The sequence below is a fragment of the Monodon monoceros genome, unplaced genomic scaffold (genome assembly GCF_005190385.1).
Source record: "Monodon monoceros isolate NGI ecotype Baffin Bay Population unplaced genomic scaffold, NGI_Narwhal_1 Super_Scaffold_14, whole genome shotgun sequence".
In the NCBI taxonomy this organism is placed as follows: Eukaryota; Metazoa; Chordata; class Mammalia; order Artiodactyla; family Monodontidae; genus Monodon; species Monodon monoceros.
Window position 1 is genome coordinate 75,823,587 of NW_021703770.1, and position 13,890 is coordinate 75,837,476.

Sequence of the window (13,890 nt, forward strand, 5' to 3'; positions counted from 1 at the left end):
AGTATCTGATACGAAACAACTTTGCTGTTTGCAAATTGTCAGCTTTTATTTAGCTAAACTAAGAGTAAAACAAATAAACAAATGTCCTATTTCTCTTAGAAAACTGCCTACTAGCAAAACTCCTCTGGTCAAGTGAACGAATTTTTGCTCCCAGAGGGCCAAGATAGCACATGTGCCTGTAAACAGCAGAGCAGCTTTTCTGGAAAGTAACACATGAAGATGGGTTACGTCAAGATGATTTCTCTCTGGGAGCCTTGCGTCAGCCTTATTTTCAAGTCAGTGTGGTCACTGTCAGCTGTTACAAACTCCACCAGGACAGAGAAAACAGGTTTTCTGTAAGTGGCCCTTCACCCTGAGCACTGCCAATTCACTCCCCACTAAGGTCAACAGTGCACAGTGCCCAGGCTATTAACCGTGACAAGCAGTATAGCGTGCTATCTGCCTCTATATTCTTACTGTCTCTGCCACTTCCCGATTCCAGAACCCAGTCAGCTCTGGCTTCAGCAGTAACCTCACGCCTTCCTCTGCAGCCTGACACCCAAGGGGCAGGGTTCGTACAGGACTCCTGCCTTGGGCTCTGGGGACATGCAGCTGGGGGTGTGCAGAGGACCCCACACCCCTGGCTGTGGCCTCAGACTGTGCGAGCCTGACTGGCTCCCTGCCAAGGAGCTACTGTGGTGGCCAAGGGTGCAGCTCTGCTGCACTCGGTGACTCAGAAAATCCACACCTTCACATACAAATTAAAACACACCCACAAAATACGTATGTCTCTACCACTGCTGACTTCACCTGCGAAGTTCCCAGACATCAACCTCACGTACATTACAAGGGTCTCAAAAAATTACTCTCTGAAAGTTTGGTTTTATTATTTATATCTTACTATAATAAACACTTGATATTTTTCCCTGCAATCTCTCTTCTCTAATCTTAGGACATTTTTATGTACAGACAATACCCGTGCACTTCCTCTCTCCCTGCAGTTTCTCCTATTACTAGCATCTTGCCTTAGGTAGTGTGGCACATCTGCTACAACTGATGAACCACTCCTAATTATTACTTACTGAAGTCCAAAGTTCACAGGAGGGTTCACTCTTTGTGTTGTACATTTCATGGCCTGTGACAAACACACAATGACGTGGCTCCACCATTACGGACAGTATGACTGCCCTAAAAACCTCCTGTGCTCCGCCTAGGCGTCCCTCTACCTCCCCGCCACTCCCCAGTCCCTTGGCAACCACTCACCTTTTTACTGTTTGCCTTTACCAGAAAGCCATACAGTTGGGATCATACAGTATGTAGCTTTTTCAGACTGACTGGACTCTTAGAAACAACTGGATCTCCACAGTTTATTAGCTCCACCAAGTTCATGGAAAGTTAGTATGCACTGCTCAGAAGTATACTGAGGACTGAAGGAACAAAATCCCATGGACCAGTTCTGGATAACACAGCATTTCAAGAATATTCCCCCTTGGATTAGTTAAAACATAAATACAAACTGGTCTTTTATCCAATTCTTAATGAATTGTTACTGCTAGAAATAATTGGTACAAAACCTGACAATCGCTATAACTGCTCACAGTAAAATCTAGATCTCCAAAAAAATATTTTTTTTAATAAGAAAAGGAAGAGAGACTTCCCTGGTGGTCCAGTGGTTCAGAATCCACCTTACAATGCAGGGGACACGGGTTCCATCCCTGGTCGGGGAACTAAGATCCCACATGCTGCAGGGCAACTAAGCCCAAGCACCACAACTAGGGGGAAGCCCATGCGCCGCAACAAAAGATTTCTCATGCCACGACGAAGATCCCGCGTGCCGCGACTAAGACCTGACGCAGCCAAATAAATAAAATTAAATTTTTAAAATTTTTTAAAAAAAGGATGAAAATGGGAATGTAATTTGATACAGCCACTATGGAGAACAGTATGAAGGTTCCTTCAAAAACTCAAAATAGAACTACCATACGACCCAGCCATCCCACTACTGGGCATATAACCAAAGAAAACCATACATAATTCAAAGACACATGCAACCCCAATGTTTACTGCAGCACTATTTACAATAGCCAGGACAGCAACCTAAATGTCCATCAACAGAGGAATGGATAAAGATGTGGTACATACATACAATGGAATATTAACCAGCCACAAAAAGAAATGAAATTGGGCCATTTGCAGAGACGTGGATGGACCTACAGACTGTCATACAGAGTGAAGTAAGTCAGAAAGAGAAAGACAAATACCGTATGCTAACACATATATATGGAATTTAAGAAAAAAAAAATGTCATGAAGAACCTAGGGGTAAAACAGGAATAAAGACACAGACCTACTGGAGAATGGACTTGAGGATATGGGGAGGGGGAAGGATGAGCTGTGACAAAGCGAGAGAGAGGCATGGACATATACACACTAACAAACGTAAGGTAGATAGCTAGTGGGAAGCAGCCGCATAGCACAGGGATATCAGCTCGGTGCTTTGTGACCGCCTGGAGGGGTGGGATAGGGAGGGTGGGAGGGAGGGAGACGCAAGAGGGAAGAGATATGGGAACATATGTATATGTATAACTGTTTCACTTTGTTATAAAGCAGAAACTAACACACCATTGTAAAGCAATTATACCCCAATAAAGATGTTAAAAAAAAAACCCATATATAAATATGGTCAATTGATTTTTGACAAGTGTACAAGACCATTCAACAAATGGTGCTGAGATGACTGGATATATATACGTGCAAAATTTATACATACAAAAATACAAAAATTAACTCAAAACAGATCAAAGGCCTAAATGTAAAAGCTAAAAGTATAAATTCTTAGAAGAAAACACAGGTGTAAATTTTTGTCACTATATCAGAACGAACCAACAGGAGATCATAGATAAATGATAGGCAGATAAAGAAAGAATAAGACACACAGATAGATATTTATTTTAAGGAATTGGCTTAAGTGATTGTGGGGACAGGCTAGCAGGCGGGAAATTCAGGCAGGACTTGACACTGCAGTCTTGAAGCAGAACTTACTTTCCTCCAGGAAACCTCAGTTTTTGCTCTTGAGGCCTTCAATTGACTGGATCAGGTCTCGTCACATTATTGAGGGCAAGCTCCTCTACTTAACGTCAACGATCGTAGATGTTAATCACATCTACAAGATATCTTGAAAGGACCCAGATTAGTGTTTGATTTAGTAACTGGTTACTACAGCCTAGCCCAGCTAACACAACTAACCATCACAATGACCCTGGAGAAGGCAATGATTTCTTAGACATAATATCAAAATTACAAGTAACCAAAGAAAAAAGAGAAAAATTACGTTGCATAAAAATTTAAAAATCTGTGCATCAAAGAAATAGTATCAAAAAAAGTGAAAAGAGGGGCTTCCCTGGTGATGCAGTGGTTAAGAATCCGCCTGCCAAACGCAGGGGACACGGGTTCGAGCCCTGGTCTGGGAAGATCCCACATGCCATGGAGCAACTAAGCTCGTGTGCCACAACTACTGAGTCTGCGCTCTAGAGGCCACGAGCCACAACTACTGAGCCCGTGCGTCACAACTACTGAGCCTGCGCTCTGGAGCCCGTGAGCCACAACTACTGAAGCCTGCGAGCCTAGAGCCCGTGCCCCGCAACAAGAGAAGCCACCGCAACAAGAAGCCCGCACACTGCAACGAAGAGTAACCCCCGCTCGCCGCAACAAGAGAAAGCCCGCGCACAGCAAAAAAGACCAAAAATGCAGCCAAAAGTAAGTAAATAAATAAATTTTAAAAAAACGTGAAAAGACAGACCAGAGAACAGGAGAAAATATTTGCAAACCATATATCTGATACAGGTCTAATATCCAGAATATATAAGACCTCTTACAACTCAACAAAACTACAAATAAACCAATTTTTTATATGGGCAAAGGACCTAAGGAGACATTTCTCTAAAGAAAATACACAAATAGCCAGTGATCTTGTAAAAAGATGCTCAGCATCATTAGTGACTGGGAAAAACCGCAGCGAAATACCACTTTACACCTACTAGGATGGCTAGAATCACAGCCAAACAATAATGTGCTGGTGAGGATGTGGAGAACTGCTGGTAGAGATGTAAAATGGCACAACTACTTTGGAAAACAGCCAGGTAGCTCCTCAAATGACTACACACAGCTACCTTATGACTTGGCAATTCCAAGAGAAATGAAAACATATGTCCTCATAAAAACATATACAAACGTTTGTAACAGCATTACTTATCACAGACAAAATACGGAAACAGCCCAAATAGCCATCATTCTGGAATGTTCTAGAATTAGTGGTGATGTTTGCACAATCTTGTGGATATGGTAAAAACCACTGGGCTGAACAGTTTAAAAGGTGAATTTTATGGTATGTCATTTACATCTCAACTTAACAAGGAACGTGTAGGTAGGTATGACAGAACCTCCTCTCCTGGCTCTGCTGGCCTTGGGCCCCACACCTCCAGGCTAGGATACAGCGGGCCACTGGGAGCAGCAGAGCTTCGGCTCCAGGAAGCACCCTCCCCGGGGGCACGAGAGGATGCAACTGAGGTGTTGGTCACCACCTCCCCCGTAAGGAGCCCGGCAGCGTTTCACGCCAAGTCAGCTCAAAAGTGGACTGTCCAGCCTCCGCAGGGCTACTCTGAGATTCAGGTCAAGGTGTGTGTTTCTGGTGGGCCAGCGAGGTGTATGTATGCCCCACCTGTGTGAGATGAGTGCGTGAATGAACTACACCAACACCACCTCCAGGACCACCTGTAACGTGCACTGGTCAGAACAACAATGCAAACAATCGTAAATGCACTGATAACACTCATGACTGTGGGAGGGCAGGAGTGGTGCCCATCCAGGGGTGGATCCACCAGGGCCACTGCACCCAGCTGGGACGGGGGAGGGGTGACAGGCATGCCAGGTCTCACTAGCACCCAGAAGCCCATCTGTCTGCCTTCAACCAGGAGCAGAAATTAACTTCGTCCAGAAAGCGAAAGCGGCTTAATGAAGCCTCCTATATGACCTCACATAACCTCTTGGAAAGTTAGCCCACCCTTTACACAGGAGGACAGACCTGATGCAAATGCATATCTTGACATAATTTAAGTGAATGTTCTTCGATTAATAACATTTTTAAAAGCTACCACTTGCTGATTAATCATTCTGTGATTAAAACCATTCATATTGTTTCATGACACCACAACTCTATGGGGTAAGCATGACCTTCTCAGAAGGAACTGAAGGGTACAGGGCTAAGTGGTCCAAAGCCACAGGGTGGAGGGCCCTAGGATTTCCATCAGCTTCCTCTCTGCTGCTCTTCGTTGATCAATTTACAGACCCGGTTCGGCTTAGAACCTCATTGCTAACGGCGCTTGGGTTCTGCCAGTGAGGAGCCCCAGAGGAGGACCACAGACTCTGTCACCCACTCGATCACCAAGGCTGACAGAACTGGCGCCTACCTATCACCTCCATGGTACTGTCTACCTTTATGTCCTAAAGAAGCAGTCTCACAAGGACTTAACACAGGGAGGGTTGAGAAAAACACTCCAACCTGCCTGCTGAGCAGAACTCAGTAAATTCTGCATCGCATAAAAAGTCACCTAGTTTCTGGCAGTCATTTTAATAATTTTTAATACAAATAAATGATTCTAACACTTCTTTGTAGACAAATACATTGTTTTCAAAAATGGTATTTCTCATAATCTTAAATGTCTCAAATAAGAAAACATCCAAATTCTGATGTTTAGCTTCAAAAAATATACTCTGGGGATATTTTTAAATTCAAAGAATATTAAATGCTTAGAATACATTTATAAATAATATTAAAGTTTTATTACTGTGATGGGCAGCTTGGACATCAACTCTCAGAGGCAAATGAAGCAAAAATATCACACACAAGGACACTGTGTCAAGGAGGACAACGGTGACAGGTGAGGAGAAGATCTGCAAATCAGGGATAGAGAAGGTTGGAGAGGACCCAGGTAGTGAGGGCACAGGTGGTAAACAAAGGGCACAGGCAGGAAGGAGCCAGAGCACAGCAAACGGGCGAGCTACCTCTCATAAGCAGTCTTCAAATTCATGGTTGGGGCTGATGTGAGGGGACCACATCCAGAATGATGGGGAAAAGGGGTTTAAAGGGATCCACTCAAAGAGCAACAGAACGTAAGAACAGCAGTGGCCACAGGCTGATAGAAGGGAGCTACAGAGATGACAGGTGCAGGAGATTCACCAGAGGACGATGGACAGTACAGAGGCACAAACGGAGAAAGGAGCCACTTTCAACCGCAGTTTATTTTCTAAACCAATAAATGTATTCAGTACCTCTTAGCACTAAGCTTTAAAACCTAACGGATTAAAATGTGTCACCCAAATTTAAAATGATCTTACTATATCAGTTTACCTACCATCACCAATCATAAATCATTTTTATTTCTATACAGGGCCACAAACACAGCAAAGTGAGTATCACAGTAATTCTCAAGAATCAAGGGTTTAAGACAACTGTGGTCTCAAAGTTGAATCAAGACTGAGGAATTTTAGTTCTCTGGTTAACAGAACAGAACAGAGGGGGACCTAATGCGGGAACTGTATTTATACCAAATGAAGGTCAGATAACACAACAAAGGTTTTTTGTACCAGTTTGTCAAGAGAAAAAAGGTAAGAAAAATCTGAGGTCCAGCCGCACACTCTAATATAGACATGGCAACAACAAAAAGCCAAGAAGAGACGAAAATATTTACATTTCAAGTAGAGAGTAATTCAATAAAACATCCTCAATATTAAAGTCTTTTACATTTTAATTACTATGTAATTGTGTTAATTTGCTTTATAATTTTATAGGGCTAAGAAGTTTATACATTTGCATTGATACAATTTTATGCATTAAACAATGTCTTAACAAAAATAATTCAAGACAATACTGAGTCCAAAAGAATTATTTTTCTCCTTAAAGAAGTCCGTATGTTACTCAAGATTAAGAAACCCAGGCAATTAGATATTTTACTTTTCTTGTGAACTCAATTACTTTTACTTGAGTATTAAGATGATTTTTTAAATTACAGCAATAAAAAGATAATTTATGATAGTGGATATAATCTGGACATCTGGCAATCACTACTTATTTGGACAACGTGGCTTGAGAAGCAGTAAAACAATACATTTCTCTTTGTCAGTTATCCACTGTGGAGAAAATCTACCTTGTTCCCTCAAATTAAGGGCTGACAAACTACAAAGGCTATAAAATCTCACCCTGTGTAATAAAGCATTCACAATTACCATGCTTGTTGATTGGAAGAGTCTTTGGACCCAAAAAACATGACATTAAGTATTATAACTAATTTTACTACATTTTAATGTAGGTGTCCTGTCGAAACCTCACTTTACATTACACTGTTAATTTTCCAGATTACTCTGTAAAATTATCTATTGTTAAAAGCCTGTTTAAAAAAAAAAGCTATTATATCAGATGAAGGAAGAATACACACACTCCATTGTTTAGTGTTTCCCCATAATCTCTGAACAATATTTTAATTACTCAACTGCACTGAACAAACAAGGAACAGCTTTCACTCTCAATGAATTCAAAGATTTGCTTCGTTACTGACCACGGGGTTGCTCACTTCTACTGGTTTCTCAGTGCCGGAGATTAGTCTTCCTTTGGAGGTGGGATATTGCCTTTACTTTTGTATAATCTTTTGGCTGCCACAATCTCAGACAGATGTAAGCAGCTGCTCAGTACTCAACTAAGACAAGACAAAAGAATCCACACGTAAGTCTACATCTGGAGCAGAGGGGCCACTGCACAATCCTTACATGGTATCTGGTCAGCTACCCACTGGAGAAAGGATGATTCCTGGAACGTTTCTAAGTTAAGAAAGTGAAATCTATCTGGCTTTTATCACTGATTTCATAAATGAAGTTGCAGAAAAAATTTTGTACTGATCTTTAGATTACATGTAAAAATGAAATGCAGAGGGCCTTTAGGAATTTTTTAGGTGAGAATGTCCCATTAGAGATGTATGTAAACACAATGGGCAACCTCTTCATATCCAGTGATTCTTTAAAATCATGTACTCACTCCATGATTCCCTCAAACTCCCTTATTTCACAGGATGACAGTTTTGACTTGTCATTTATTTTCTGTGTCATCAAATACCTTCAGTAATTTTCTCTTCAGAAAATACTTATGGTGTATCTTTTCAGTATTCCACTATACTTTTAAAATAACCAACATTTTCAGTATGACCTATGATAAGATTTCTATCTACTGTTTAGTAACTTCAAAGAGGCATATTAATTTTAGCATAAAAGATACTCTATTTCCATACATTTTGCTTGTCAATAAACACAGTACTGGGTAGGAATTAACTGCTAACGCTCCTATCAAGCCTGTAATACGCTGCATCCACTGCTTTTCATAATGTTTCTGTTTTATATACAAAATACAAATGCTTTCCAAAATCTTCGGAGCTGGAATCCTTTTGTGAACACAACCAAAAGCCAATCAAGTTGTTACTGGAAAATCATATTGTTACTTCTCAGAAAAGTGAAATCAGTGCCTTTTAGATCCTTCCCAGCAATTAATTATACTATAATGCTACACATATATGTCTAAAAAATATACTTACCGAGAAAATCTGGGGGAAAAAATTCCTTAAGTAACTCCCCAAATTGTTATTCATGACACTAGACAGCATCACCTGCATTTACACTCTTTAACGTGTACATGCAAGCACGGCTGTGCACCCACGGGAAGAGTGAGCACAGCTCTGACCAAAGTCTATACCTCACGATGCGTCTTCCAGAGCCGCCCACATGGTCACACACCAAATCCAGGGTGGGAAACACATCGATATTTTCCAGCCATGTACTCTAAGTTTTCAAAACAATATGAATTTCATGCATATTCATCAATAACAATATATACTTAGTGGGAAGTAGTTAAATTAATGAATTGGTATTAAGTAATCCAGACTAATAAACCATATGCAAGTCAAACTAATTCACTCCCCAGGCACCTACTCAAATTTGAAGTGTGATAAATTCTTTTAAAAAGATAATTTAAAATTATAATTTCTAAAAAAATTTTACACCCGAAAGACTCAAATACCATTGACCACCTCTTATAAATGTTTATGTTCCAAAATCCTGAAAAGTCACACATAAACCTGTAACAACAAATGCCATTACTTTAAAATACTAGAAAAAATATTTTTAAATGAGGGATTCTGAAAATTAGTAATTAAAACCATTAAAGCATAACACTGACCTAACAGGACAAATATTTTACTTTTGCAATCTTTATTAACACATGATCATCCCCTAGAGTCTCACCTGCTAGCCTTTCAAACAAATTTCGAAGGCAACACACACCTGTGGGGGGGAGTCCTTCACAACAGCGGGTGCGGGGAAAGGAGAGTGGACCAGAGGTCAAGGTGCCCAGGCTCTCAGCCCACCACTGTAGAAACAATGTACAGCACTCAGATGGTTATCAGCGCCCACATATGACAGGACACGCTCTCCCAGTGGGGAAGGGGTCACCAGAGACCGATTTAGACTGTCAGGAACCACCACTCTCACATAGGATATCAGTGAAATTCCACTTAATTTCAATCACTTAAAATTTTTAAGAATGTATGCCAAGGTAATAGTTCATTTCAAACCTATTTAAATAAATTACACATGCACTAATTTATATGTATACATTCTCTACGTGTCACTTTAAACATCTTTGATAATTGAAGCCATATTGAGGGCTTCCCTGGTGGCGCAGTGGTTGAGAGTCCGCCTGCCGATGCAGGGGACACGGGTTCGTGCCCTGGTCCGGGAAGATCCCACATGCCGCGGAGCAGCTAGGCCCGTGAGCCATGGCCGCTGAGCCTGCGCGTCCAGAGCCTGTGCTCCGCAACGGGAGAGGCCACAACAGTGAGAGGCCCGCGTACCGCAAAAAAAAAAAAAAAAAAAGCCATATTGAAATTAGCAAATTTAGATAAACTGCCACTGACTTTAAAGTATTACTCGCCAAGAAAAGGTAGCTCAGAGCTTTAACTTTGAATGCACTTGATAAAAACATGTCAGGGTTGAGAAATCTGTCCTTGTTACATGACCCCCTTACTATTTTCTTCAGAAAACAGAACCCATAAGAGAGAAGTATTTTCAGCAAAATAGTAACCCAAGCGCTCTGAGATGAAAAACGGCATCCGAAAGCCTCAATCACTCTGGTCAAAGCAGAGCACAGGTGGACTTTCAATTCAGAATTATGTAGCTGCCAAAGCAAAGGATAAGTGAACAAAACTAACCCCAGTTAGTGCTAAGAGCACTGGGGGCAGATATCATGAAGAAAAACTGGAACGTATGTTTGGATAATTTGCAATCTCTAATTCTAAAAAAACTGCTAGAACTCAAACATCTTTCTTAACAATATTTCTGGTGAAATCAACTTCAAAACAGAATACCTGGGATCCCTCCTTCTCCTAACAAGAAATTAAACTTATTAAGTAATCTGTACTGTTAAATACTCCACAAATTCCAATTTGCAAGATGTATACAATATAGGATAAATAATAAAAAGGTGTGTATAGGGGAAGGCTACAATAATTCCAATTTCTGCTACCTCAGCAAGTTACTGTACACATACCACATCAATATAACAGAAATGGCACAGTTTCTGAGGACACATTCCACATTTTATTTACAATTTAAGACTAACGTTAATCTCAAAATCACATATCCATATATCTATTTCCTTTTTGTTGATTTCATTTAAATGTAAATGCATGGTTTGTCCAACAAAGACTGTAAACAACTCTTCACCGCGTCTGGTACATGGAACACCCAGGAACAGCTTGTAACGGAAATCCGTCCACCTCCCCGCAACAATTTTATTATAAATACAGGTATCAAAACAATCCTGAACGTATTTTTGATACTACTAGTAGTCAGCACCTATACCGCTTCGAAAATGAACACGTTTTGTGACAATATTCATTGTACCTGCCACTTTAGACCATTTCAACGGAAGCTCTTTCACTAAGCGAGAGCACGCCATTCTGGGTTTTCCTTCTTGGGCTTTCTCTTCAGAAACACATCTGCTTGCACAGCCATCTGACACTTCTCGCTGTTCTTCCACCTGGAAACCTGAGTTCCACTCTGAGTACTCCAGGTTCATGCTTAAATGACGGTGCCTTAACAAGAAAAAAAACTGTGCTGAATTTTCCTCCTGTTACCTGAAAACATAATGGGTGTACATATATTAAATATACTCTTACAGATGTCCAGGTCATGTTTACCAGCTGGAATTATCTTACTTAATGTGTGGGTATTTTGCATTGTGATATTTAATCAAGACATTGACATGAATAGAAGGTTGTTGATTTAAGACAAGTTTTAAATCCACTAAAATTAATTGTTGTATGTTTGTCCTTCTGGTGGCTGTGGAAGCTTCATATTTTCTTTGGACATCATTAGACGTCTTAGCTCTTGAAGTACAACTTTAATGCTGTATGAGTTTTGCCATTTTGCTAACACTGGTATGGTCCGTGCATCCACCTGAAAGGAGGGGGAAGAAGAGTAAAATCAGCTGCCAAGTTTAACGGGGTCTGGCACCAATATACTAGACACACTTTGATAAGAAGTACTTTTAAAAATTCATAGCTTGGCTCTATTTTCACAAAGCGAACATTATGAAACTACTGGTTCATATAATACTTAGGGAAAATATTCCTTCTTCAACAGGTGTTTCCTAAAAAAGTGTGTCCTTTTCGTGTGGTGCTTTTCTGTAAACGTGTAGGGAACTTCGGTCATCAGAAATAAACAAATGTTATATAAAATAACTACACGTAAACATATTTACCAATTCCTTCTTGATAAGGTCAGAGGTTTCTCTCCATTTCCAATGCCACGACCCAAAGTCTGGGCAATGACCTCCACCAGGATTAAGGAAAGAACTGCGAACCCTGACCTCTGCTTTCAGATCTCTCTCCCGTGTGTTCTCCGCACTGTGCTAAATTCATCTTCCACTGCAGGAAACTGGCAGGATGGGGCTGGAGCTCCTTCAAAGCCTCACCCCCAGGTACCTGCCATCTCTCGGCCTGCCTGAAAGTTCCCTGGAAAACCCCTCCCATGGGGTTTCTCTTTGTCTGACCTCAGAACTCACCCACGGAGGACCACCTAGTCCCCGGCCCACCCCTCCACCTGCTGTTTGCCAAAAATAACCAGTGTCAATTGTGTGACACCTCGGAGACACAAACTACTATGTACAAAATAAGCAACAAGGATGTACTGTACAACACAGGGAAAGATAACCATTATATTGTAATAACTTTAAATGTAGTATAATTTATAAAAATACTGAATCACTATGTTGTACATCTGAAACAAATATAATACTGTAAATCAACTATATACTTCAATAAGAAATAAAAAAAATTTTAAATTAAAGAAATTGCTTAAACTGTTTAACACCTCTGCTGGGCAAGGAGGTGGTAAGAGGAAAGCAGGAAGGTGACCAAATACTTCACAGGAAAGCTGGGAAATGAGATGTCCAGTGAGGCTTTGAAAAGTTCCAACACACGTCTGTGAATCTAGAAGACACACGTGCAGGGCTGTACAGGCTCAAAAGACCTGAGAAGGCCATAAACTCTCACCTATGGCTGACCTTGAGCAACATATAAAGAATTTGATTATGCACCATAACCAAGTGGGATTTATCCCAGTAGGGCAAGGTTGGTTCAATATATAAAAATCAATCAATGTAATACACCATATTAACAGAACAGAGAGCAAAAACCATGATTATCTCAACAGACACAAAATAGCTTTGACAAAATCCAACAACCTTTCATGATAAAAACACTCAACAAACTAGGTATATCAACCCAATACAGAGCACCTACAAAAAATATACAGCTAACAGCACACTCAATGGTGAAGGACTGAAAGCTTTCCTCCTGAGATAAGACAAGACAAGGACATCTGCTGCCATCACTGCTACTCAACACTGAACTGGAGGCTCTGGCCAGGCAACTAGGCAAGAAGGTGAAATTAAAGGTTTTGAAAAGAAAGAAGTGAAACCATCTCTATGCGCAGATGCCGTGGCCTTGTACACAGATCCTAAGGCAGCCATTAAAGGAACTGCAACTGCTGGAGGGAATAAACGAGTAGAGCAAGGCTGCAGGGTACAGGATCCACAAACAAAACCTCATCTGTGTGCTTGCAATGAATGATCTGAAAATCAACTCAAGGAAACAATGCCATTTACAACAGGATAAGAAACAGAAGTGTAGGCCATGTACACTGAATACTGTAAAAAAAACTGTTGACAAAGATATCCCATGTACATGGATCAGAACACTTAACGTCGTTGACAATCCTCCTCAAATTGATCTACAGGTTTCACACAATCCCTATCAAAATTTCAACTGCCCTTTCTTTTCTTTTCTTTTTTGCAGAGCTGGACAAGCTGATCCTTTAATTCATATGGAAATGCAAAGAACCCAGAATAGGTGAAACAATATGAAAAAGAACACTTACTACAAAGCTACAGTAATCAAGAAGGGTGTGGGACTTCCCTGGCGGTCCAGTGGTTAAGACATTGCACTTCCATTGCAGGGGGCACGGGTTCGATCCCTGGTCAGTGAACTAAGATCCCGCATGCCGCACAGGTGGCCAAAACAAACAAACAAACCAAACCAAACAAAAACAAAAGGTGGTGTTCACACAAGGATGGATATACAGATCAATGGAATGGAAAACGACTGAGAACGCAGATCAATGGAATGGAATACAACTGAGAACCCAGAAGTAAATCCATGCACGTACAGTCAAAAGATCTCTGACAAGTGTGTCAACCATGGGGAAAGGACAGTCCCTTCAATAGATGGTGTTGGGACAACTGGACATTCACATG

At 40.8% G+C, this 13,890-nt stretch overlaps 1 protein-coding gene across 2 annotated transcripts in view; it reads right to left on the reverse strand.

Moving 5' to 3' along the window:
• Nucleotides 1-10,647: 10,647 nt before the first annotated feature.
• Nucleotides 10,648-13,890, reverse strand: part of UBE2V2 (ubiquitin conjugating enzyme E2 V2) — a 30,649-nt gene continuing 27,406 nt past the window's right edge. The window contains exon 4 of one of the 2 annotated variants that reach the window (XM_029222923.1): nucleotides 10,648-11,531. In XM_029222923.1, the coding sequence (XP_029078756.1) occupies nucleotides 11,385-11,531 (147 nt within the window). In that variant the 3' untranslated portion in view covers nucleotides 10,648-11,384. The remainder of the gene's footprint in view (nucleotides 11,532-13,890) is intronic. The other variant, XM_029222924.1, reaches the window with a different exon arrangement.